At 48.7% G+C, this 26,275-nt stretch overlaps 10 protein-coding genes across 10 annotated transcripts; 4 read left to right on the forward strand and 6 right to left on the reverse strand.

Annotated features, from left to right (window-relative positions):
- Positions 1-686: 686 nt before the first annotated feature.
- Positions 687-2,754, reverse strand: AO090010000452 (putative SNF2 family helicase; the record flags this gene model as incomplete). The annotated part of the gene is made up of 5 exons (XM_023233641.1): positions 687-1,885; positions 1,935-2,130; positions 2,185-2,372; positions 2,427-2,584; positions 2,636-2,754. The coding sequence occupies 5 exons, from the start codon at positions 2,752-2,754 to the stop codon at positions 687-689; spliced, it is 1,860 nt and encodes a 619-aa protein (XP_023094191.1).
- Positions 2,755-3,377: 623 nt separating this feature from the next.
- AO090010000450 (uncharacterized protein) lies at positions 3,378-4,365 on the reverse strand (the record flags this gene model as incomplete). The annotated part of the gene is made up of 2 exons (XM_023233642.1): positions 3,378-3,789; positions 3,839-4,365. 2 exons carry the CDS (start codon positions 4,363-4,365, stop codon positions 3,378-3,380), a joined length of 939 nt encoding a protein of 312 aa, XP_023094190.1.
- Positions 4,366-5,355: 990 nt separating this feature from the next.
- On the reverse strand, positions 5,356-6,768 carry AO090010000449 (FAD-dependent oxidoreductase; the record flags this gene model as incomplete). The annotated part of the gene is made up of 2 exons (XM_001827386.1): positions 5,356-5,739; positions 5,797-6,768. The coding sequence occupies 2 exons, from the start codon at positions 6,766-6,768 to the stop codon at positions 5,356-5,358; spliced, it is 1,356 nt and encodes a 451-aa protein (XP_001827438.1).
- Positions 6,769-7,505: 737 nt separating this feature from the next.
- AO090010000448 (uncharacterized protein) lies at positions 7,506-8,141 on the reverse strand (the record flags this gene model as incomplete). Its single annotated transcript, XM_001827385.3, has 1 exon — positions 7,506-8,141. One exon carries the CDS (start codon positions 8,139-8,141, stop codon positions 7,506-7,508), a length of 636 nt encoding a protein of 211 aa, XP_001827437.3.
- Positions 8,142-9,762: 1,621 nt separating this feature from the next.
- Positions 9,763-10,429, forward strand: AO090010000447 (uncharacterized protein; the record flags this gene model as incomplete). The annotated part of the gene is made up of 4 exons (XM_023233643.1): positions 9,763-9,860; positions 9,913-10,217; positions 10,261-10,284; positions 10,347-10,429. 4 exons carry the CDS (start codon positions 9,763-9,765, stop codon positions 10,427-10,429), a joined length of 510 nt encoding a protein of 169 aa, XP_023094189.1.
- An 837-nt stretch (positions 10,430-11,266) lies between these two features.
- AO090010000445 (NRDE family protein) lies at positions 11,267-12,290 on the forward strand (the record flags this gene model as incomplete). The annotated part of the gene is made up of 2 exons (XM_001827383.3): positions 11,267-11,332; positions 11,391-12,290. The coding sequence occupies 2 exons, from the start codon at positions 11,267-11,269 to the stop codon at positions 12,288-12,290; spliced, it is 966 nt and encodes a 321-aa protein (XP_001827435.1).
- Positions 12,291-13,329: 1,039 nt separating this feature from the next.
- On the forward strand, positions 13,330-15,791 carry AO090010000444 (uncharacterized protein; the record flags this gene model as incomplete). Its single annotated transcript, XM_001827382.3, has 3 exons — positions 13,330-14,076; positions 14,150-14,608; positions 14,670-15,791. 3 exons carry the CDS (start codon positions 13,330-13,332, stop codon positions 15,789-15,791), a joined length of 2,328 nt encoding a protein of 775 aa, XP_001827434.1.
- A 300-nt stretch (positions 15,792-16,091) lies between these two features.
- On the reverse strand, positions 16,092-16,591 carry AO090010000443 (uncharacterized protein; the record flags this gene model as incomplete). Its single annotated transcript, XM_023233644.1, has 2 exons — positions 16,092-16,230; positions 16,320-16,591. 2 exons carry the CDS (start codon positions 16,589-16,591, stop codon positions 16,092-16,094), a joined length of 411 nt encoding a protein of 136 aa, XP_023094188.1.
- Positions 16,592-19,357: 2,766 nt separating this feature from the next.
- AO090010000442 (Zn(II)2Cys6 transcription factor domain-containing protein) lies at positions 19,358-20,813 on the forward strand (the record flags this gene model as incomplete). Its single annotated transcript, XM_023233645.1, has 2 exons — positions 19,358-19,365; positions 19,523-20,813. 2 exons carry the CDS (start codon positions 19,358-19,360, stop codon positions 20,811-20,813), a joined length of 1,299 nt encoding a protein of 432 aa, XP_023094187.1.
- A 1,091-nt stretch (positions 20,814-21,904) lies between these two features.
- AO090010000441 (putative DUF221 domain protein) lies at positions 21,905-24,915 on the reverse strand (the record flags this gene model as incomplete). Its single annotated transcript, XM_001827379.3, has 6 exons — positions 21,905-22,740; positions 22,802-23,200; positions 23,256-23,582; positions 23,658-24,266; positions 24,332-24,797; positions 24,865-24,915. The coding sequence occupies 6 exons, from the start codon at positions 24,913-24,915 to the stop codon at positions 21,905-21,907; spliced, it is 2,688 nt and encodes an 895-aa protein (XP_001827431.1).
- Positions 24,916-26,275: the final 1,360 nt, after the last annotated feature.

Consider the following 26,275-nt stretch of genomic DNA (forward strand, 5'->3'; position numbering starts at 1 on the left):
GGATGGATATCAGGTTTATTTGATCAAAATGGTACTGTACAGTCTTAACTTCCATACTGTATTTACAAGGTTGCCTATCTGATGCGAATACGTTCATTACGTGCTTCTCCTTTCGCTCATTAATGACTACTAGTCAACTTAAAGATAGCATCACAATGAGTTAAGTGATATCCAATGAAGTAAGGCCAAGTGTATTCAAAGGCAATTTGAATGATAAGTATAGTATCAAAATGATGGCATTGAACTTCCAATCCAAGCAGGAAACAGCAGTTAGAACTAATTGTGAATCAACCAAGATCAGAAGTAGCTATCAAAAAGTCAAAATCTAAAAAAGCATAATATCAGAACTAACAAATATTGAATGAAAATGACAAGTAAATCAATGCCAATTCAATGGAAAGGATAGCCACGTCCATGCATTAACGCCTGGGTTGAATGAAAATCCCACCTGCTGGCTCTTCAATGACTGCTCCCCCAAACATCTTGAGGAGATCAATAATCGAATCTCGGTCTTTCAGAACTTCATCTCCCATAGTACCGGAAATATTGGCCGTTTTGCGAGTTTGCATTTTGAGTAGATATTCATCAATTGAATCTTTGATGATGATCTTGACAAATTCCACATCCTTAGACTGGCCGATTCGATAAAGGCGACAAAAGGCCTTGGAGAAATGATTAGTTGAGCCTTACTCAGAAATGTAAAAATGAATGAAATCGAAAGTGTGTGTGTGTAGTACCTGTTGTTGGATAGCTTCATTCCACCATAGATCCACCAGGATACATTTGTTCGCCATGGACATGTCGAGTCCGATTCCTCCAGCCTTGAGACTGGCAATCAAGATCCGTACCTCTTTCTCATCTCTGAACTTATCCATGCTCTGCTCACGAGCTTGTAGACTCAGTTTCCCGTGCAACTGCGTGCGATTAGCAGCGCTCCCTCCATGGATCAGAGGCAGGTTGTGACGAAGATTAGAACTTACGGAAGTGGCCACCCATTTCTCTTTATTGCACATAAGCCCGACCAGCCGAAGAAAGTCAAGAAACTGAGTAAATATGACGATTTTCACGTCCGGGTTCTCGTCAATCCAACCCTTGACGATCTCTTGTATCTTGACAAGTTTGGCACTGGTCATTTCGCCACCACTCACAGAAATCCAATCTACCTCCTCGTCTTCATCCACTTCTTCATCCTCAGATTCATCTCGGCCGTGTGAGGCAACTGCTGGAAAGCCACCCATAAAACCTCTTTGTGTCTTTTTCTTGTTCTTCTTAGATGGTTTCTTCTGCTTCTTCGTCTTTTCGACTATGAGAGCCGAAGGTGGCTCCCGGATCTCTCCATCGTCCGCGATAGGGCACATTGCAGCTGCTTCAATGCATGTATTGCAACTTGAGCAGATCCGTGTTTCACCCTCCTTCATGAGAAGGTAATAACATTCCTCACAATACAGATGCATGCAGGACGTGACCAACGGATTCATTGGCATGAATCCACAGGAAGCGCATTTCCCCCTCTCAAAACGCTCCAACCACTGCTCATTCTCGTGAAGCGTTGTCATGAAAGCCTTGAATTGTTTGGCAAGCTCTTCCTTATCGCCATGAAGCTCCTCTACACAAAGGCCCGTGAAGCCTTGAGTCTGTGGAGTTGCGGGCAACTCGGTATCCTTTCTCATTGTTCTAATCCATTGTATGATATTGTAGGATGGACTTTCGGGGCTTCTCTCCACTTTCAAAATATCGATAAGCTCCCGAATCAATCCTTTGGAAAGAAGCTTCTTTATGATATCTTGCGCAGTAAGCATATGGCTGGAAAACATGCGCAGCTTCAAAATCATCGTTAGGAAGCATCTGTATTGCTTCACTCTAGGATTTTCCACATGGGCGAAGCCTATATATATCGTTAGTGAATTGACGGCGGCGAAGCAACTTTCACGAACCATTGATTATCTCGAAGAATGCATCGATGATAGCATCGTACATTACCCTCTCAGCTTTACAGAATTCTGTCTGTACAACCCTTTCGTCAATATCGGGCAGCTTGATGATAGGTAACGAGAAAAGCCGACTAGAATGCGTTCGACGAAACATGAAAGATCGGAGGAGATTAACCAAGCACTTATTAGCTTCATTATCCTAGAAACAACGGTTAGAAATCTAGTTGATACACAGATGAATTGGAATCTTCACCTTGCAGTATAACTTCCAGAAATTCTCATAAGTTCCGGTGCGAGGAACACCGAGAAAATCAAAGAGCGGATAGAATTCCTCTACACAATTGTGCACAGGCGTTCCACTGAGGACCCATTTGTAATGGCCAGTGAGAGCTCGGACAGCGATAGATATTTGGGAAAGGTGATTCTTTATGACGTGAGCCTCTGAGAGTTATGTCAGCTTTATTCAGACCCATGTAACTGTGGAAGCACATATACCGTCTAAGATAATCCTCCTGAATTTGATCTGATGTAAAGGGCCCACGTCATTCTCATAGGTCTCTTTCCACCATTCAATAAGTTTATCTTTGTCGGCAATCTGACTTGGGACATTGCACTGAGGGTAAGATCTCCGAACTTCATCGTACGTAGTTATTCTGTGGACTGATGAGTATGTTGCAACGCCCGAAGAGGATATTTGAACGTACACGATGTTGTGCTTTTGGATACTCTTGGGAACGTCAAGTGTCAAGTATCTCGCGTTTGCACGATACACAAGAACTTCGCCTATTGCATCTATTTCACAATGCTTCTCGAGTTGCTGCATCCTACAATGTTCAGTTTGCTGAAGGGTTAGATGCGAGGTTCTTTGGGCTTACCAGTGTGAGACAAGCTGCGATGGCACAACAATCAATGTCGTCCTCACAGGGTCAGTTGGGTCAGGAGGTCTCCCATCGACGATATTGGCTATGTATACATTAGCCACCACGGACTTTAACAGCCAACATATTAGAAAGATACTCACCAAGAGTTTGAATCGTTTTCCCGAATCCCATGGTATCACATAGAAGACCTCCATATGGCGGCTGGGATGAGTTCTCTCGATCACGCATGAAACCAGCACCCAAGACCTGGTAATTGTAAAGGCTTGTCTTCATGCCCTTTACTTTCCAACCACCTTTGCAATCGCTTCTCGCACTATTGTTGAACTTCTTAGTTGCCTCCAAAATCTTTCTCTTATCGTCCTTCGCTTGTTCTTGCTCCTTAGTCGGGATTTCAGCGATCAATTGGAGAAGTGCTTTCTCTTTGTTTCTCTCAGTAAAGCCGGGGGCCGCAGGTAGCGCCGAATTGACATGTGCATCTTCAATGATATTGGAAGCCAGGAGAGACTCCAAGTCGAATTCGGGCTCTTTACCTTTTCTAGATCGTTTGGTTGGGCCAGTTAGTCCGCTAGCCTTGCGCTTCTTTCCTGACTTTTTTTTTGTCTACTTTGCCAAGAACAACGTCAAGTCCAAACTGCATGCTTCGTCGTTTCTCTTCAGCAGATATCTTATTCTGCCTCTTCTTTCTCGTTGTTTTCTTCGGTTCTTCTGTGGGCTCTGCTGCGAGCTTAGACTCATTTTGTTCTGGTAGCTGCACATGAGATGAACTTTCTTGGGCGGGCTCGGGGGTAACGAATAAGCCGGGATTTTCCTCATCCCCTACAAACTCGTCGTACTCGTCATCCTGTAATTGAAGTGCTTCTCTGTTTGATACTCTTGTTTCCCTTGCCTTTTCTTGTAACTTGGCGGCTTTGTATTTCACTGCGTCTTCCATGGTAGGATTGACAAGGCCTTTAAACCAGGACTTAATTACATCGAACCTAAAACAGTCAGTCATCATACTACTCTGAATGGGTATGAGCGTCTTACTCTGATGTGTCGTTATCATTCACGGAGTCCAACATCTCGTCTGGCCACTCCAAGGATTCTGGATCAGCTGGCCTAGTGGAGGGACCAGGCTCAGCATCTTCAATCTGGATCGATAACGATGAAGCAACTGCTAAGTCATTAACCGGAAGCTGGTGATCAGAGGCCTCATTTTGAATAAATCCTGAAAGAGCCTGTGCAATATCCATTGGTGGGTTGAGGTCATCATCCAGCTCATAGAATGAAAGGTCGGGGACGACCACGGTAAACGTATGGCCTGCCTGAGGATTGTTTTGAGGCTTTGCGCTCGTATCGGTAGCACCAAGCGCTGCTTCTGCGCCTCTGCTCTCAGGAGCCATGGTAGTTTCAGACATGTGGCTGGGTTCCGACGATGAGGGTAGCTGTGAGCTCCTGTTTTGGAGTGCTAGTAAGCCTCTGGCAAGGGCACCTTTTGCTCCCGCTTGCTCTCGGCGAGTTTCAACAGTTTCGGATAGAGAGGCTGAGATATCAAGTTCCTGGGGCGGATCCATGGTGTGCTTTTGTTGGATAGTGGAAGGTAATTGTAATGGGTAAGGTGTGGAAGGGGCTTAAAGTAGGAACAAGTGGGAGATGATATGGTGACGGGATGTATGGATTAAAAAGGGATATGGGATAGAAGGACTAGAGGATGTATAAGAGTATGTAGGATCGAAAGTCTGTATGGAAGGGGATTATGATGATTAGTAAACTTAGGATGAGAGCTAAGGCAAAGGTATATGTGAGATTTAGAAACGGGTTCTTGGTGAGAGAAAATGGAGATGTTAAAGAGATCGTAGTGGAGTCGACCCGAATTGATAATGGCGTGCCCGAGATGTGGCTAAGGTAGTTGAAGAGAAGAGGCGGAAGGTAACGAGAAAGGAAAATAGTGATGGATGTAAGGTGATCACCAAAGGCTGTAGAAGTTGGAGAGGGTGCAGATCGGGTGAGATGAAAGAGAGATATGAAAGGAAGAGGTGTGATATCAGAACAAGGTTCTAAAAAGAAGAACTATGATAGTGAGTTCTAGGAGTTAGAATGCATCTTGTCTTTGCTGCGCCTTAGTACATATACAAGAATAAGAATGACGATTTAGCGGCCAGAATGTATGAGTTTGATTAAATAGTGTATGATTAAATGATTCTAAGACGGAACCCAAAAACGATGATTAAAAACAGCTAGTGAAGTGGCATAGCATCATCTATAAAACATGTATGGTTAAATGGGAATCTTTTATACAAAGGCGGAAAACAGAAATGTGAACGTAGAATGTGAAAAGTTCCTGGAAAAAGATGGGAAGAGAAAGAAAGCGTGTAAATAAAGCGAGGCGACGCGGTAGGTGTTTGGAGATAGCCCATGGGCGTTACCAGGAGCACGACTGTGGCGTGTCTCTTAGTATAATGCCGCAAGTCAGCTGTATGCGGGCAGTTTAGGGCAGTGCACATGTAGGAACTGCAGCGAAGTAGACGTACATGGCAGCTAAGCTTCCCTTTTAGTGGTCAAAATTAATCAGCGTTCGTTGCGTCAACAGTCCGCCCAAGATCGCTGGTCAATGAGTACACGGACAGATCTGAGAAGCTCTCGTGTGTCGGAGCGGGTAGGTTTCTCTTGTTGATCGGCTGTGTGGCACGCTTTCCAACACAGCTGTCGGGTGGAAGGTGGACAGGAGACATCAAATCGCGAGTTTGGCCAGGAAAAAGGCCCTTGTCAAGGTCACTTTGCCACAGCCTGCGTGATGCATCGAATGCCTTGTTGACCAGTCCTCGTCGAAGCTCTTCGTATTCTTCAAACAATCTGAGTAGCTCACAGTCGGGATTCTGCGCCAAGAGCTTGGAAAATATGATCGCATCCTCTACCGCATACGCGGCCGATTCATCGCGCGGGGGCATCTATATCTGTATTAGTCTTGTTACGACAAAATACGCTGGGAATATGAAGGAACTTACTGCGTGTGCGGCATCTCCGAGTAACAGTATCCTATCTGTATGCCATTTCCCTCGTTGACGAACCTGGTACACGGGGTATAACATCCAATCCTCGGTTCGATCAATGATCTCGCGGATATACGGCAGACTTGACATGCCAAACTGCGCCCGGACCAGGTAGCGCATTGACATCCTCATATTCTTTTGTGCCGCCAGGTCCGTTCCCGACATCGCCTGGTACTTCTCGATCAGGTGTTCGCTCACGCGGACGATTGCCGCTACAAAGAGCTTCTCGTGTTTTGGGTCGCAGTAGCTCGTCAGGAGCGAACTATGCCGGGCGAGGTGCACTGCAGTTTGAGTAAAGGGCATCGTTGCGGTAAAGTTCCGGGCGTCGGCCATGCTTTGTATGAAAGAGACACCGGTATATTCGGACCGGTTGCCGGGATCTACGATTTTCGTCCGTGTCGCCGAGTGAACCCCATCGCATCCCAAGACCAAGTCCCCCGTGGCGGTTGAACCATCTTCGAAGTGCAATGTGACATTCTCCGCCGTTGTGCTTCCCCCGATCAGTTTTTTGTCGTAGTGAACTGAGACGTTCGGCAGCCTGCGAGCCACTGCCAGCATGGCTTCTGACAAAGCGCTGCGCAACACCCGACGACCCTTATAGCCACCATATCCGTGTCCGTTCTCGTCGGTAAATCGGAGGGGGCCCAAACGGCGGCCGGCACGCACGGAAAATAGATCAATTGCATCCACTTCAATCCCAGCTTGATCGTCCATCTGGTTCAACTCGGATAAGACCCCTAACTCGTCGAGATACCTCTGAGCGACCGGCGTCAAACTGATGGCGCCGCCGGACGTCGTGAGCTCCGATGCGCCATCATACACCGTGATTTTCAATTCGGGAACGACGGGGGCGAGCTCGTTGGAAAGGGCAATGGCGCTGGCGAGGCCAGCAATGCCGGCACCGACGACGAGAATATCGCGCGGCATTATAGGGAACCCGTTGTGTTTCGTTCTTCACTCGGGGAGGCCGACAGACACACTGTCGTCGGAAAGTGCCAGGAAAAAGCGGGTCAGAGCGAAGATAAATCGGTTGGAGAGGTCACACAGGGGCAGGTATTTGCCCTGCAGTTCGATTCATGATGTCTCGTTGTATGCACATCGTTGCACTCGTCAATGATTTAGTGTCAATTTAATTTAAATTTTTTTTCCCCGTTCCATCTTTTCCCATTCCAGATTGGGGTGTCTCCGCGTCCGGCCGAGAGCTCTGTTAATTCGGGCGGTCGGTTAAACGATGCCGGGAAGCAGAGCCAATCAAGGGCCCACATTGCCACCCCTCAAGTGTCATATCCAAAGTGAAGAAGTTGGCGTTCCATGGATCCCCCGAAACCGCCTCTGATTGGCAGCCCCCGGCATAAGCTTATAGCGCCCGGGGGTTAGAAAATAGACGGGTCTAGACATGCAATTTCCTTTCTTCACGGAACCAACCGATCATTTTGATCTATATCTCATCTGTTAAGCATCATGTGGTCTTAGTATTGGCAGGAAGTGTCCGGAGAGCGAAGCATTGGGAACTGTGTCCGTTTGAATTAGGCATTATTCATCATGATCCAGGATCGATAACGCTAATACACTACAAGATATGTACAGAAGTCACACTTGCCGAGGCACGAGTGTGTCAAATAGTGAATGATTCCCCTGCGGAACCTGAAACGCTCGGCGAAATTTTAGTCATCGGTTAAGGTGTATCTCCATATTCCATTCGGTAGCAGCGCTTGCCGTAATGTCTCCAGCTTCTTTTTCAACATGACTGTCTCTGCCTCCAACTCCCCGATATAATTGACGGCATCGGTCAGAACTGCCATCTTCTTAGAAGCATGCTTTCTCTGACAGTAGAAGCGGGGCCTGCCACTTCCAACCCCTCGCGTGTAATAGCCTTGCAGAGACGACTCAAGTGCAGCAAAGTTCTTACTGAGGTTCTCCCGGTAGCGTTTTTCAATTCTGTTATGTGCTGAGCGCCGGGATGAGGGATGCGCTGAACCTTCGTGAGGCGTGGAACTGGGCGAACCAGATGGGGAAGATGGCGGCGGCGATAAAGAGGCGATGGTTGAGCTCGAGGCAGAGCAATGAGATTGCGGAGGCGATGTGCGGGTTTTAGAAGAAAGTTTCGATGTGTTCTGTACTAGATCTTGCTTGAGTGGCGGTAGCACGGGCGCGTCCTCAAACTGGTTGGGCGCGGCGAATGAGTGCCTCGGAGATGTCCAATTCTCGTACGCTTCCCACGGGAGAAGGTCTGCAGAAGATGGAGACCACTGTGGCAAGTAGCCGGGAGAATCGAGAATATCTTGAGAATTCGGCTGCATAATCATTAGATCATGGACTGACTAGGTGACGAGGTGTTTTTCCCCACAGGGTACTCACTCGTCGATGAGCGTTGGCGGGCGGTGGCTCAATGATCGTATCAAAGGCAGACATCGGCGCCACATCGGCGTCTACGCCAATTAGATTATCCCATGCATAGGGAAGATCTTGGGACTGGAGTTTCCACGGATGTGCTGAAGTTGCGGGCATTTTGCGTTGGTTGGACCGGCGGAGTTGGGGGTACCGAACCGTAAGGAGAGGGTTCGACAGCTTTAAATAAACCCGAGTCGTTTCGGAATGGGCGCCACAGGTATCCAGGATGCAAAGGATTGTGCCATATGAATTAGACAGGTCAAGACAAGGATTGATCTCCGACATTAGGGACTTTTTCTTTTCTTTTCGTGCGATCCTTGTAGAAAATGACCTCATGCAACGCTGTCTGGACCGCGAAACTTTGCGCTCGGCTCCGACTCGGCGTTTGCAGGGTTTCGGTGCTTAAGCCTCTTTTCGTCCCCGTTAGCCCTAAGTCACAATTCAATTCATGACATTGAAGCCTTGCACAAGACTGATCGCTCAGTAGCTGATACTTGGTTCAGTAAGGAGAATGGCGGGCTGCTTTGCGGCGTTATGCGAATCTCCAATTCTCCGATATGATATCCTACCTGGTCACTACTCTTAACCCCACTCTATCACAACAACGTGCTGGTGATCTTACCGAAGCTATGATTATTCTTCGGAAGTGCGTAGGACGAATGAGCGACATGATAATAATATGTAATAAGGAAAATAGATAAATAAATAGATAGATAAAAAAGTACGCTGTTCTGTGGGGGACTAGTAGTAGTGAAACGCTGCATTGCAACCATCCACCATGCCCATTAGCGCTGTCGCTGATAAGGGTGGCAAGATGACCCTTGTCGAGGATTCTTTTCTAGCGCGAGCGATTGTATATTCTAGATTGATGGCCAGATCAACGGGCGATCATCTCTGCAGCGGAAAAAGCAGTATCATCTAGGCTAGCCCATCGATTGACTGCAGATCGCCCAGTTTGCTGGTCTGTGTTCCTTGTCACTTTGCGGAGAACAGACCACGATGTCTGCTAACACGTTGCAGCACTTCTGTCGAATAACTCGGTGTTTGTACATCAAATCATGAATCCTTTCAGGGTACCGCGAAGAAATTTCGAGTAACCGTCTGAGATTATGTCATGATGTCAATACACATTGTACGACAAGACCGGAAGTTAACTAGTAGTTGAGTAAGAGCGACAAGCTATCGATAGGCTCGGAATTGACTAAATGCTTATTTAGGGAGGGACATGATCCTTCGTCCCGTGCATGGCGTCATAAATCATCGCTATCAGTGAAGATCTAATTATTCAGTTAAAAGTGGTCGAAGAAAGAAGAGTCAAAAAGAAATTGAGTTTGTCTGCTAGCGGTGTGCTTCGCCCACGTGCGCAGCTCACGAGAAATGAGGGGTTTCTTTTCTTTTTAGGCTACTGAACAAAACTCTGGACCTCAACAATACCCCTCGCCTTTTTTTTTTTTTTTTTGTTTTCCCCTGCGTTAGACTTATTTCCAAGAAATCTTCGCACTCAATCTCAATTACACCACGACTGTCGCAATGAACGTCTTCCCAGAAAAGCGAGGAACGATCTCTCTTTTTGCCTCCAAAGGCCAAAGAGAGGGGGCCATTGTTGCCGTCATCCTCGAGGAACTCAAGTGGGTCCACTGAACCAAAACAATCCCTATAACTCCTGGCTAATTGTTTCAGACTCCCCTATCACCTCTATCTGGACAAAAAACTAGAAGATATTGGTGCGCAAAGCTTTCCCGTGCTCAGGAACACGCAAAGCGACGGCGAGTCCGTCAATCTTTCCGGGTTCCACGATGTTGTGTCGTACCTGATTACGCGCTATGACACGGCGCACGATGTGTCCTATAAGAAGGGCTCTAAGGAGGATGAAGAGGTAAACAGATTAGTCGCATCTTTAACTGAGCCCAATGCAGCCCATCCGGAAGAGCGTCGCTTCGATCTCGATGCAAAGGATGACATCCCCTTCGCCAGAAAGGCTATCAGTTTGTATCTTCACCTTGAGGAGCATCTGATGAAGTCGCACAGTAACTACCTGGTGGGCAAGAAATGGTGCGCTATTTCATTATACACCCCCCTTGGTATTAAGTCTATAAGTAGCTAACCATGTGCAGCACTCTTGCGGACCTCGTCCACCTCCCCTACGTGGCTGCCGCAGGCTCAGCTGGTCTCGACCTGGAGAGGTTCCCGGAGCTGACAATATGGTACGATCGGGTTTACCAGCGACCGGCAGTTCAGAAGGGCTTCGATGCTGTTCATCTGAAGATCCGCGGATAGAAATGCTCTCCTACCGGACTGACCACGCCATTGGCCAGGTCGGCTGGCAGGGATTGAAGTGTTCTGTACTGGACTTTTCGCCCCTTTCCTTTTCTTCATAATTGTACCTACTATTCACATTCTCTGCATAGAGCAGTGTACGCTATAGATATATACTAGGTTGTCATAAATCAAGGTCAGCGATTTGTACATTCCATTGGCTCCAACTCTAGGCAACCAATGATTTCCGTCAACAAAAACGGACTGCTCAGCGGATCAATAAGTATTTTCTTAACACCCTGCAATATAATCGTACGTTGCAGATATGCTGGTGTGAGACGCACCTCCACCACCCAAGAGTCTAGAATCACACCGCATGCATGAATGATTGCGGAGCAATGATCCACCCTATAAAAATAGTAAACGCGGGGAGAAGGCATGTGACTTTCCGTTGCCTCTTTGTTAGCATAAGGTAATCATGATGATGATATCACCGTCAGATTCGCTGGCTCCCGAGTAATTATGACCGATTTCACTTGGCTTTCCTGTGCGGCCAACTGTGGTCAGCCAAAGACAATCTGCGACCAAATACCAGCCATGTGTCCCATCGCCTGACTCTCGCCTCACCCGGTTGGGACACCCGTGCTTTCCCGTGTGGTCGTACGAGATCTTCCGTCCATCTCACTCTATAGATAAATGCAAGTCATAATCAGCTACAATGCTGGATAATACAGCCGCTCTACACTGAATATCAACCTACAACTACAAATCCTTTACCATGTGTATCGCCTTCTTTTCCACCGCTCATCCCCAATATCGCCTCATCATCTGCAACAACCGAGACGTACGTATCCTACACGCTTCATAAACCTTCGCAATATCCGATACTGACCGCAATACAGGAATTCCTCCACCGACCAACTTCCCGTGCAGACTGGTGGCCGTCCCCTCATTCCCACGTCCTCAGCGCCCGAGATCTTGTGCGCCCCATCCACCCCACCTGGCTGGGTATCACAAAACAAGGCCGCATAGCCGTGCTAACAAATTACCATGAAGACACCTGCGCAAAAGCCGTCGGGAAATACAGCCGTGGCGAGGTGGTCAACAGCTGGCTCGCATTGTCGCCGGATAGCGCGCAAACCACCCAAGAGTTCGTGAACCAATGGACCACGAACGGAGAGTTGGCCAATATCGGCGGATTTAACCTCGTGTGTGGAAATGTTATGGAGCCGCTGGCGATTTTGGCCAGCCGGGCGTCGGAGACGGAACCAATCCTCTGGATCGCAGACAAACCGGGCCAAACGGTCGGGCTGAGCAATACGGACTACGATGATCGGTCTTGGCCTAAGGTTGAGAAGGGGGAAGACGCGATTGTTGATGCGATTGCGGGACATGTTCAGAACCAGGAGAGCGAGGACAATTTGATCGAGAGGCTATTGGGCGTGCTTAGTGTGGATACGCTACCACGATTGAGCAACGATGCTGGAGTCCAGGAATACATCCCGCACCTTCCGCAGAGTGTTTTTATTCCACCTATCGGGCGTGATAAACAGGCGCGGGATGAAGCAGAGTCAGCTAATCAGGACAAGAGGGAGCAGAGTCCAGTTCTACCGTCTACTCCTGAGGGAACGCCCAATCGTGCATATCTGGAAGGGCTGTATGCGACACAGAAGCAGACGGTCATTTTGGTGGGTTTCGATGGGCGGGTCCGGTATTTTGAACGTACATTGTACGACGATGATGCTCAGCCAGTCTCTACAGAGGCTCGCGACCGGTCGTTTGAGTTCCGTATTGAAAAATAGACGCCATACAGGAGGTTTCAGCTGCATGCGATTCTAGTTCGTCCATGTATATTAAGAGGGTATTGCGGCGTTTTGGGGACATATCTCTCGAATCATAAAGCTTAGTGATTGATCCGGTATATCGGTCATTGAATAGTTTCTACCGTAGGATTAACTTTTGGGCTCAATTCCCACGTCAATGGCATCACGCTGTCGGTCACGTTGTCTTCATTTCGGGACACGGGAGTCTATCGGTATCCCGGTACCCCATGACGCGGCGAGCTTAGATTAGAGTCGCATGTTGTGTGGGTTCATTGTGGAGCACTGATCGATATCAACAGGCTACGGAGTAGTCTATGCCCTATGGCTGAGTATCGTCGTTATCGGTGTATTGTGTAGAACCATCCAAGATTTTAGCGTTCTTCGGATCTCTTATTTGCCTGTATTATAGCGCCAACTTCTGTACTTTGGTCGCACACAGCCATCCTTGATAAGCTGATGGATCAGTGCCCAGATCGAGGCGTCAGGACAAATAATATGGTTGTGCCCAAAGGGTAAGACAAATGGGGTTCCGGGATGGTTCGGAGGTTTCCGTCCGCAGCTACTCCGTAAACTAATGATCATCTTCCACGGAGCCACGCCGTTCCTGATCCCCTGTCATGTTGTTTTCCTTTTTCTTGATTTAGTGTGGCAAATTGCGTTGTGATCCCATTTAGTATTAGCATTAATGCGAACACTTGGGTGGTTCACTATCAAAAACACGACGATGATTAGCTTAGGCATCTTTCATTCATTCACTTGTCACACGTCTGCGATTGCCCGAGTACCACATCGGACCATATCGGCCTGTCAGAACAAAGGGGCCATCAGCCCATCACGGGACGTGGTATAGTCCGTAGTATGCGGAGAATTTATGTCTTACCCTGTTTGCCCTCCTGATAAAATGAGTTATCCTGCTATTCCTCCAAGGATCTGTTGTCCACTTTTCACAACATCCTCGTACTAGTATCGACATCACCCACACCTACCATCTCATTTGATTTTTGACTAGATTCACACCATGACCAACACTATATTAGATACTTACTCTTCAAGACGCAAACCCCGCCGCATTGGCATCCTGACATCAGGAGGGGATGCCCCGGGAATGAATGGAGCGATCCGTGCAGTCGTCCGCACAGCAATACAGAACGGCTGTGAAGCATGGGCAATCCACGAAGGCTACGAGGGACTCATCCAGGGCGGTGCAATGATGCATCCTTTATATTGGGAAGACGTTCGAGGTTTCCTATCCCGTGGAGGGACACTCATTGGATCCGTACGCTGTGATCGTTTTCGCGAACGAGAAGGTCGTCTTCAGGCGGCAAGGAATATGGTGCTTTTCGGCATCGACGCCCTAGTTGTCTGTGGTGGGGATGGAAGCTTGACCGGGGCAGACCTCTTCCGATCCGAATGGCCAGAGCTGCTCAATGAGCTGGTCTCAACAGGTGTTTTGACCGTGGCGCAAGTCGCACCTCATCAGAACCTGAATATTGTCGGACTACTCGGCTCTATCGACAATGACTTTTCCGGCACAGATGCCACCATTGGATGCTATTCTGCATTAACACGGATCTGCGAAGCAGTCGATGCAGTGTTTGACACGGCTTCTTCTCATCGCCGAGGGTTTGTTGTTGAAGTCATGGGCCGGCACTGTGGTTGGCTAGCGTTGATGGCTGCTATTGCAACTGGGGCGGATTGGTTGTTTATCCCGGAGAGGCCTCCGCGCGACGGCTGGGAGGATGATATGTGTTCAATCATCACCAAGGTACTGTCTTTATTACCCTTTTTCCTGCTACACCCACTTTGGAAAGGCTGACGTATTAACGTATCGATGCTAGAACCGCAACCGTGGCAAACGTCGCACTATCGTTATTCTGGCAGAAGGTGCCCAGGACAGCAACTTGGATCGCATTTCGTCATCTGCCGTGAAAGATGTTCTGAGCAAGCGCTTAGGGCTCGATACCCGCGTCACTGTTCTAGGTCATATCCAACGAGGCGGATCCCCATGTGCATACGACCGCTGGCTATCAACCTTACAAGGCATCCACGCCGTCAAAGCGGTGCTGTCTATGACTCCTGAGTCGCCCTCTCCGGTGGTGATTATCCAGGAAAATAGAATCAGAACATCGTCTCTGGCTGAAACTGTTGCCTTAACGAAGGAGGCCAATGCCAGTATGCACGCCAAAGAATTCGAGAAAGCAGCAACACTTCGGGATCCCGAATTCATGGAATATCATAGCGCCTACCGACACCTGAACACGAGTGACCATCCCAAGATGGTCTTACCCGAAGATAAGGTATGCTCTTAATAGGCCCGCCGCCCAATCAAGTACAAATTGAACCTAATGTAAGTTACAGCGCATGCGGGTTGCTATCATTCACGTTGGCGCCCCAGCTGCAGGCATGAATCCAGCCACACGCGCAGTAGTCGCCTATTGCTTAACCAGAGGACATACCCCGATCGCCATCCACAACGGTTTCCCTGGTCTCTGCCGACACCATGACGATACCCCTGGCTCGGTTCGTGAAATGCATTGGTTGGAATCTGGTGACTGGATCAACGACGGCGGGTCTGACATTGGTACCAATGCGGGACTACCATTAGACGATATCGAAACGACAGCTCAATGCTTCGAGCGATATAAGTTTGATGCACTTTTCGTTATTGGAGGCTTCGAAGCGTTCACAGCCGTCAGTCAACTGCGCAAGGCGCGAAAGCAATACCTTGCCTTCCGGATTCCGCTCGTCCTTCTCCCAGCAAGTATGTCAAATAATGTCCCCGGCACGGAATACTCCCTTGGAAGCGACACCAGTCTTAATACCCTTGTTTATTTCTGCGATGTTGTTCGGCAATCTGCGTCCTCCTCCGGGCATAGCGTTTTCGTCGTGGAAGCGCAAGGAGCCGAGTACCAGGCGACAGCTGCTGCGCTGGCCGCAGGAGCAATGACCGTGTATACGCCTGAACGAGGAATAACTCTACAAAGCCTCTCCAATGATATTGAGTACCTCCGCCAACAATTCTCAAAGGATCACGGTGCCAATCGCTCGGGCAAGCTGATTATCCGCAATGACCAGACATCCACCATCTACAGTACAACCGAGATTGCAAATATCATCAAACATGAGGCCAAGAATCGCTTTGATGCGCAGGGCGTAGTGCCTGGACACTTCCAGCAAGGCGGCAAAGTCTCACCCATTGACCGCATTCGCGCGTTCCGGTTGGCCGTCAAGTGCATGGAACATTTGGAAACATTTGCGGGCCAGTCTCCGGAGGAAATCATGAACGATGAGAACTCAGCTACGGTGATCAGCATCAAACAGTCTCGTATCCTTCTGCTGCCGATGGGAGGTCCTACCGGAGTTGAAGCGACCGATACTGATTGGAAGCGACAGCGGCCGAAGACTCAGAACTGGTTGGAGATCCAAGAAGCTGTGGACTCCTTGTCAGGACGCTCGTCTTTATATGCGATTCCGAACTGAGGGCATACACTGTCGTTTTTACATAGTCTAATATTTACGAAGAGAGAGGCGATAACAATTCCGTTAATACGCCAATGATGATTCCCAATTTCCATATTGTCTTAACTCAAATGAATTAACATGCTATCAAGAGACTCATACAACGCAGCGCTTAATGCGAATAACGTTTTGATCATAGTTTTCCCGAAACTATAAAAATCACAATCCGATCCAGCCAGACGCCAACCCAAGAAACAGAGAACTCCTGAAAACCACACAGGTTGACAGGGAAAAACATGACCATAACCTCATAACTCATAGCTATCCCATCCTCAGAGCTACTAAACCCGCTCCTCCCTCAACCTCTTCGAGCTCCTCTTCCTCCGCCGTCCCCTTCCCTCCAACTCGCCCTCCCCAAAACACCTCGTCTCCACCACTTCCTCTTCTCTCCGAAGTACCCCTAATCCCCCAATCCCAGCCCCATTCCCCTTCCCTCCGGAGGAAGTATTAGAAGAAGAGGAAGAAAGTTTACTCCTCCCAGCAGCATACTTCGCCCTCCTCTCCGTCCGTAAAAGCTCCACCCCCCGCACCAGATTCTGGTACATCTTATCCCCCGCGGCGCGATTCACCGACGCATACCCGACGACATGACGCAGGTCGGGCTCTGGCCGGGCAGACTCTTGCTTGATTTTTGATAGAGAGAGTCTGCTGAGTTGGTATTCGAGGGGCTCGTGCGTGGCGTAGGGGAAAGTGGTTGTGCTGCGTTGTTGTCGTAGGGGGGTGGTGTTTAGGGCTCGGGTTAGGTTTTTTGTGAAGCTCATTTTGCTTCTTTCCACTTGAGTGGATTTGTGGTTGTTGTAGTGTAGTTGTAGTTGTAGTTGTTGGTATGATTGTATGTAAGTATTGTACCGATCACCAAATAAACAATTCTTCAATCAGTAATGTATAGTAGGTAGTACAGTAGATATAGAAGTAAATGCAAGTCTGCAACAGCTAACCAAAATACCCAAACCCAACACCAACATCCCAAAGCAACCCATTTATGAACCCCAACTCCCCTACACAGCAATCCACCGCCCATCCCCAACTCCGCCCAGTGACGAAAGTTACCCCCAGGAACACGATCATCCGGTGTGGCGATCCCGGTCCTGTGACCTGGGATCATGCCACGGAAGCCCTAATTTAGGGGCGGTGTGAGCCAATCAGGGGGCCCGTGACCTAGGTGATCATCGGGTAGATCGTAAGGTATGATGCAAGAGCCGTCATTGTTGAGGGTTTTTGAGGAGGGGAGGGGGTTATAGGGGGCTTGTGATCTTCTTTTTTCTTCTTTTTGGGTATTTGGGTATTTGTGAAGGTATGTTTTGGTGAGTGGTTTTTTCTTGGGGTTGGGAACTGAGTTTGGGAGGGACGGGTTGCGGCGTGGGCCGAATGGTTGTTTTGCTTTGCTTGGTTCATTCATATATTGATTGAGTTTAGGTGTGTACAGTGTGTTCGATGAGGAAGTTTAATGTGTTATTTTATCTTTAGGGGTCTCATAGTTGGACTTTGTATTCTGTGTACGATCCTGCAAATCTAATAAGTATACTACATCAAATCCTGACTCCTCAGAGGAAGATACTATGCCAGAACTGAATCGAATAACATCCCAGAAAAACAGGATCCACGGCTGCACGGCAGAAAAATCAATTCACCCGTTGGGCCAATTGCAGCCGTCGTATTACCGTGGCTTTGCTGGGGTCGGATCGCCTCCTGTGGGTGTAGTGATATGGTCAGTTTCGGAATTGGTCCTGAACGGAAGGGACGTGGAACAGGTGGTCTTGCTCTCATTGTACCCCCTCTTTGGCTTGCCCAGGGTCTCTTGTCCTGATAGAGAAGGTAACAGTCCCTTGTTTCTGACGTGGGAGGTATAGGGTGGCTTTGGGTTCGCTAGGGACTGGTGGAGGGTCTTGCTGGGATTTGGTAGGGTTGCACTGTGTAGGGCTAGGTAACGGTTTTATTATGCTTAGTGTGAGAGTCATTCTGTGCTTATGAGGGGGTTGATGGGGTACTAATAAAGTAATCATGGTTTGGAGATATACGTCATTGTATTCTTTTGTGGGGATTTGTAATTCAGCGAGTGTGTTTCGTACATGAGAGAGATGTCCTGATAGGCAAAATTGACACTGCTTATATATGTAGTGCTCTCTCGACACCACGGCACCATCTATCGCATTACGAGATGGTTTATCCCAAGGTCGGGAGAGTACGCTTTGATATACATGGCAGACCCGGGCTCCTTGTAGCCCAGCCACCCAGGCGGCGCCCCGTAGCAACGACTCACATACGTGGAAATGACATCCGAGTACGACGTGCGGGGAGCTATGCCGGATCTATCGGAGGATGGATCGAGATCGGACCAGGGATGGGAGGAGAACAATGGGCCATAGGTGACGATCTTATCTCCACACTGTCCAGGGCTAGTCAGCGCTTTGGACTCGAGCGCCGTGTCTTGATGACACAGTACTATCGACGACGCGACACGACAAAGATACAAAACCGGTTAGAAAGACCGTTATGAGGGTCGCAGGCGCCTAAGTGGTTGTCCGGTGAGGCTGCATGCACACTGAACCGGATCGATAGTGGCTGGAAAAGGCAGTAGCAGTGGTCATTATCGCAAGCCATTTAGTAAGAAAGAACGGCTATCCTGGTCGTGGTCAGTGCATTTGACCGGGTTGTGGACCGTTTGTCATTGGACGGCTGACCTGCGATGCTCGACCAGTGAACCCATACTGGTGGGATGGCAACAGCGTGTCACGTTGATATTGAATCCTTCTGTTTTGCTCGAGTCCTTTGTCCTGCACCCTGCCTAAGCTGGCAGGTCACGCCGCATTGTCAATCCTCCACTTACGGAGCCTCGATGGTTGCACAGCATATCGTGAAACGTCAAAGATTCCTGCCGACGTGCCCGGACAGAGGACTGAGCTCGAGCCGGTGGCCTTTGATTAGGTGAGCTATCAAGGCCAGGCAAATACTTACCTGGGTACCAGCTACCCTGAATCTAGACTTTCTTTTGTTTTGGCTGTTCACAAGGAAATATAGATCCTCGCAAGCTCAAGGCGAACCACAGAGACGGATCGGTGCAATTTGAAACCCAGTATAAGATGCGTCGTTCCAGGTAGTCAGTCCTCGAGGGGCTATGTGGCCCCTGCTATTTTTATCCAATGGCGGAGGCGGATCTACCGCTGCAAAATCGTTGTATGGCTCATTTGGTCGCTATGGTATGGACTGGCTCTCTGTATTTGTCTTTTTATTTTTCTTTATAGATTAAACGGCTTCCTCTCGTTGGCATATCTCATCCCTAATGACCTTGGATTGGTGTTGCTTGGCCCGGGGACCCTACCGGTCTATGGAAGACTGAGGCCTAAGGTGATGAGTGTCAGCCTCGCCTATACATCACAGAGATACATAGGCAGCTTCAGATACCTCTGGCTCTGGTACACCTATCGTCACCTCCATCCTCACGACCACTGTGCCTCCTGCCTAAACTATTGGCCCTAGCTTGTCTTCGCTTCGTGCTCTGTTCATGCCATACGAAGGCCATCTTAACCATGTCATCGTGAGTACTTCCCCATACTCAGATCCTGCCTATTAAATAAGCTGACACCTCCTCATAGGGCCCGTACCATCTCCAAGAGGCCACCCAAGCTTCGTGCTGCCTGCAATGAGTGTCATGCCGCTAAGGTAAGCGAGAAAGCCCAGATATAATCGTATAGAAACATGAGATATAACTCTCGTCTGAAGGTCCGCTGCTCAGGGGAGAAAACTGGCTGTCAACGCTGCGCTAATCTTGGCTCGGAATGTATCTTCTCGATCTCGAGAATTGGGAAGGTGCCGGGGAAACGAAGCAAGGCCAACCGTGCCGCAGCAGCAGCTGCCGCCGCTGCCGCCGTTACGGCTCCCCCATCATCCATATCGCTCACGTCGCCCTCACGCCTGGAGTCCGCAAATGGGACAATCACAGCTTTTCAGCCGTTTTCAAACGCCATCAAGGATGAAGGCGGCTCAGGGGTGACTCCTTCAGCGCGCCATGTTCCGTCGAACTTCGCTGTAGATCCCATGATCACCCCGTTGATGGTGCACGATTATTCGAGCAGCATACCATTCTACTCAGGGGCCAGCTATGCACCGGATGGTCTGTCCCTCGCAGACACAGCACCCACCTCAACACACAACATATCCCATCCTCTGGGTCCCAATATCGACCTAAGCCTTCAAGAACCCGGCAACTTTTGCTGGGCCTCCGACTTGGAGCCCCTTAGCGCCAACAGCCTCCCAACACCGGGACTAGAAATGTCAGCGAGCAGAGACTCCTTAAGTCTGGACCGTCGACTCAGCCACGACTGGGAAATGGAGACGAACGTCGCTAACGGCAGCTGCGACCCCAGTCGATCTTGCACGACCTCGATCCGGCAACCCGCAACTCCACCAGAGTACCTAGCCGACGAAGGAATATACCCGGTCAGCGCTCTGGAAAACATGGGCCCCGAGGCGAGCTACACAGTATACCTACAACTGCTGCACAACATCGAACAGACGCTCCTCATGGGCCGACACCGCACAAAGGAGAACCACACGCTCGACGCCGTCCTGGCCGCCAACCAGCAGTATCTGACGACTCTCCTGCAGCTAAGCGAGAGCCTCAGTTTCGAGCAGATGTACGACGGCCACCTGCTGTTCACCGTTGCTCTGAGCAAAATCATCACCCTCTTCAGCTTCGGGTACCGCGACTTCACGCTGCGGTCTGAAGCACACCAGTCCATGGGCTGTGCGGAGCGCCTGATCCGCTTCGGGGTGTTTGAGATCGACTTCGTCGAGCAGAAGGCTATCTGTGAGGGGATCTTCCTCAGGGAGCTGAAACGTGCCGGAGTGTGTCTGGCCAGATTGATGGACGCGTTGCGTCGGGAGAAATTCCCATATGCCCACGGCCGGCATGAACGGTTATGTGAGGAGATGAAGCAGCATATAGACCAGTTAACGAGAGCATTGGAGGCGAGCGAGGCATGACATGACCCGTTTTTTCCTTTCCTTTCCCTAATAATATTCTATATCGACTAATACCGCTTTATACCGAGGGAAATTGGAATTGGTTCTCACAGATAGCTGGTTCAAAAGTCCTGATTCGTATACCCTGGAGGAATGATCCTATATAGGTAGTGTCGAGGATGCACGTCACCACTCACGCATTGTCGTTAGTGTTTTACTTTCGATTCTCTCTATGTTCAATTGACGCAATAATAATATGAGAATGCACCAGCCTGTTATATAAATCCCTCTCTTTAGGATTACCATCCATAACCGAAAAGGCCTCTTCATTTCATCCACGAGATCACTCTACCTATCGTAAGCTCACTCAATGAAGTAAAAAATCTGTACTCTCACCAATCAATCCAGCCCAATCAAGTGGTTTGGCTGATTCGGCTTCCGAGAACGGAACCATGTACTTGGATTTCCTTGTCGTCTTTGGATCGGAGATATTACTAGTCTCCATTCTATTAGGCAAGGGATCATGGACCCCGTATGAGGTATTCTGTTTGTGTATTTGGGCTGGGTCAATGTAAGGGGTTGACTGTAATAATGCGGGGTATATAGGTAGAGTGGGCATGGATCAAGATTGAGGGTAAATTATGCGAAGACGATGATTTGGTTCCGGAGAAAGAAATATATCACGAGACTATTCAGCTGATATTGGATAAAATGAAATCTATTGATCGAGATCTGAGGGCTCTGTGAATCATCTTGTGTAAATATTCACTCTATTTCAGAAGTTTGAAGATACTTCATTGTTCAAGCTCTACAGCTTCTAAAGATAACTAGCTACTGTAATTAAGCGGCGAAAGTCACTGTTAGAAATAAAGTGAACCACAGATCATATTCAAGACATCAACTAATCAACATCACAGGTTCTGTCAAAGCATCCATCGTAATCGCAGCTCATATATGAATTAAGTATTAACAGACCAGTTAGGGCCATGTTATCTCAGGGTTGCTGCTGAGGAGACCAGCAACGGCCACGTGGGTATCAAACAGAAAGGAAAACATTCTTTCCAAGATATGTTCCAATTCAGCAGAACATGAGTCAGAGTTCAAATGAGTGACTAGTAGTAGATCTTCTCTTCGTAGATAGGTGGAACACCCTTGTCCATGTCCCAGTGAATCTTGTTCTTCTCGTCCAACCACGCATCCTCGTCGGTGATGGCGATCACCCGCGAGGTATGCTTGATTTCCTGCTTACTCACGCCAATTTCATCACGAGGAATCCAAAGGAGGGGAGGCTGGGAGGTGATGGAAGGGTGAAAATACGCGTCGCGTTCAACTTCGGGGGCATAGGTGGTGATAGCCGAGGCGTTGGGGACAAAGCGCCGCAGCTGGGTGTAGCCATCGTACTTGTCCGGGCGCAACCACTTGGTCAGGAAGTTGACCTTAGGCTCCGGAGCTGGTCCAGTTAGGCCCTTTTCAGCCGAATCAGCGTTGGTGACGCCATTGTCAATGCCCTCCTTTCCAGGGCCACTGGCGCCGGCGTCATCTGAGTGCTCGCCCCCAGATGGAGCAAGTTCGCCCTTCTCCTGGATAAGAAGGGCCTCCTCCTCCGACTCCAGATTCTTTGGGATATAGTTGATGAGAGGATCCAGCGCCGAGTTCAGAGAAACGTGGTAGATGACCATGACAACAAGAGAAATTATCATGAGAATGAGAGGGCCGAGCGCAATTCGACGAGCACCGCTTGCAATGGCAAAGAGACCAATGAGACAAACATTGAGCAGGTAACAGCCGACGGTAATATGCTGTAAGGCACGTGTATAGGCTTTGCCCTGAGTGTCAATGTCCGCATTGGACACATACAGCATGTTGTACCGGTAAGCGAAGTAGAACAGGTACAGACCAATGGTCGCGAAGCCAAGAACCAAGGGAGCGATACACGAGTAGGTGATGGCTATTGAGAAGCAGGCGCCATTAGCTGTGTTCCATATCAGAAACATGGGTAGAGTACTTACCAACGACTACCAGGAAGGTGAATGCGGGGTATACTGTTCCCCAGCCTAGACCAGAAAGTGAGGACCAACGAGTGAACATCTTACGGGGGGTATTATCCAACAACGCGCCGAGAACCTTGCCCAGGATTAGACCAGAGATCTGAAGAAGCGCACCAGCGCTGAACGACAACCCCTGCAGGATGATATAGGATATGTAGAAGTTGGAAGCTTGTGGGATCTTCTTAGCTAGGAGCGAGGCAGCGGATGAAGGGTTGTTGATGATATCCGAGACCACACTAGAAGCGGAAGACGTAACAGTGACAACCAAAAATGTTTGGATAACTTGGAATGTGAAGTAGAAGTTCTGGGTGGTCAGCTCGACGGCCGCGGCAGTCGGCGCGCCACCAAGCTTAGCCATCACTAGAATAACAATGAGCGACCATTCAAAAAGGAACACTTTGTGAAATCAACTTACGTCGCAGTATAATTGGCAACAGAGCCATCAACACGGACTGCAAAATAGTAGGGAGAAGGCCAGTAATGACACCTCGGATCCAGCTTGGGACATCGTTGATAAAGCGAAGAAAAGGGACCTTCTCCGTCAAGAAAGTGATGTTCGAGATGGAACCCACCACGGCCGTGGGAATTGCCCAAAAGACGATGAGAGCGACAACGAAGCCAATAGTTGCAAAATACCGAATAACACGTTCCCACCACCGAATACGGAGGTTAGACCAGATAACCTGAGTGGGTTCCAGGCCGATGTAGCGCGGTGCCATGTGAAGAGGCAGGTTGTGAGCCACTGTAGTCGCACGTTAGACCAAGCTTGCGACACCATCATGTCAGATATCAAATAAAGCACAGCAAATTAACCTACCAGACTGATAGGCAGACTGAGCATCTGCTTGATGATAGAATTCGACAAAAACCGACGAAACCAACTTTGCATCGCCAGCTCGGTGCTTGGCCTGCAACTCCTCGATCTCGGGGTTCAGGCGCTCGATTTCGGATCGGGCCCAATTGATCGTATCAACCTTCTTTCCAATGAGTAATTTGAGTCTGTGCGTGGGTCTCTCGGACGGTTTGACCCAGCGGGCCGCAACTGAGCCCGACTCGTCACTGGGTTCTTCGCTGGGGGTCGGGGGTCCTTCTTCAACATAGCCCTGTTTCTTCATGGCCTTGAGGCGTGCCTTGTTCGCGAGAGTGATGAGCTTCGTTTCCGCAGCCTCGAGCTTCATGGCAGCATCATCACGTTCTTTTACTTTGTCGTCCAATTCGGACGTATCGGTAGTAATCCAGACATTCTTCACTTTGTCAGTACCGAACATTTTGCGAAGCTTGTCACGGTTGAGATAGTCCTGCGTAACAGCGGTGAATAGCACGGTCCGAGACGAAAGCCGGCTGGCGTAGGCTGGGGAAAGGGCGTAGGCGTGTCGCAAATTGATGTAGAAAATACTCTCACGTGTAACGGTATACATGACAAATCCTTGAAAGAGCGATATGTAAGACCAAATGCACATGGGTACCTGGAAAAGCCCACTCAAAACTTACCGATGAAGAGCCATGCAATAAAGGCGTGGGCGAAGTAACGCTCGTATTTGCTTTCTTCGACGTTGGACATGCTCAGAATATTCAATTGTATATTACCGTTACCTCCGGTTGCATTGATGGGAAACAAGATAGGGAACGTCATGCACGCGCCCACGAAGCATATCATAGATACCAATTTAAGGAAGCGAATCAGAAGGTAAGCGTCCATCGAATGGTGTTGCAGCACGTATTCATCGGGCAATTTGTACATGTCAATGATCCAACCCCATGGGGTAGTCGAGACGGGAGGTGTACGCTCCCACGGTTTCAAGACTCCTAGGTATGTTCGTGGCATATACGTCCGGCGCTGACTGCGACGAAGGATTAGGAAGATCAGAACCATCGCTCCGGCCGACACCAAGGCCGGCACAAGAGTGGTGACGAGCGCCGATGCCGTGGGCGGAGTGTCGGCTGGGTTATCACTGTCCTGCGTATTGTTAGATGTGCCCAAGCCCAGAGCTGATAAAATCGGTCATTAAACAGTTGCAACTCACCCGTCGGACGAGGTGATGGAGGCCCCTCAGGCCAACATCGGAGAACGCCATTGCGGCTGGGTATATTTCCTCGTTCCAATGCTGCCCTCGTCGAAGTGCCCTAAGATTGATGTTTATCTAGGGGATAGGGCAGTCGGGAAGATACGATAAGAAACTCGATGCGAGTTTTGACCGCAATTAAATGAGGGATGATAGAATGAGTATATTTGGGGAGGGGAAAGAAAACAAAAAAGGTGAAAAATGTCTAGAAAAGATAAGCGAAAGAAAAGAGGGTAGAAAGCAGTGCATGAACTTCAGCCCAGCTAGAGAGGGAGAATTAGAAAAGAATGATACAAGAGAACCAAGGGAGTGGAAGCTTCAGGGAGGGGCTGATTTGATTTTTTTCCGTTATTTTTTTTTTATTTTTTTTTTATTTATTTTTGCCTTGTTATCTTTTCCTTTCCTGGTTACGGTGATCCTTCGTCAGGAAAGTCAAAGAAGAGAAGACATGCCAATTGGAATCCCAAGAATGAGAGAATCAAACGGGTGGTTCTTCGGGAGGGAGGAGACACTTACGTAGATGCCCGGGGCTGAAAATGGTCTTGTACCTTTAGCCGCTGAGCTTACCGGGGAAATCGTTGGTAAACTAGTGACAAGAGTCGTGGGACCAATGCACACCAGAGCCAGTCAGCACCATAACCTGCGACGAGTGAAACATGGATCTGAGATGCGATCGTGGGAATTTCACTGATCATAAGTAACCGATCAACCTCATAGCGCTAATTTAAAATTAAATAATTTTAGACACTAAGAACTCTTTGTGGGTTTTACTCGTGTTTCTGATTTGACCCTGCTGGCAACGGACTGTTCAGCCATAAATTCTCCTCTCAAAGTATGATTGTCGGAGTCAAATGAAGAAAAAAAAAAAAAAAAGGTTCAAATTGATTCAATCCATCAATGTATATTATGACAGGTTATACATAGTAGCAATCAAAACGACGCAGACTATGACCATAATTGAGGACTCAGTGATGCCACCCTCGGGAACATTAAAATTTGCAACACCAGATAAGAACAGCAAGACTAACGTTTTTTGGGTTACGAAGTGGATGACTTGGCTCAATAGATCCTTTTTAGCGTCAAAGAAAAAACTCTCTGTAAGTATACTTGTTTTCCGAACCTTGAAAAGCATCCGTTTCTCTTCAATCTATATTTCGTATTATTGTGGCAACCCCTCCTGACTCAGGATCCCAGGTACAGTTCAGTACCCCAAAGTACATCCATGGGTACCTCAACTACAGGAGGGCCGACCTTACGTACCCATGTACCCGGTAGCTAGGAACGGCTACCCGTTCCTGTACCTTACCGTACTGATACCGCTGCGTCTAAGCTCAACCTCAGGGAATCCCTTGTAGTAGGTTTGTACCTGTCC

Source organism: Aspergillus oryzae, chromosome 8 (genome assembly GCF_000184455.2).
Source record: "Aspergillus oryzae RIB40 DNA, chromosome 8".
In the NCBI taxonomy this organism is placed as follows: Eukaryota; Fungi; Ascomycota; class Eurotiomycetes; order Eurotiales; family Aspergillaceae; genus Aspergillus; species Aspergillus oryzae.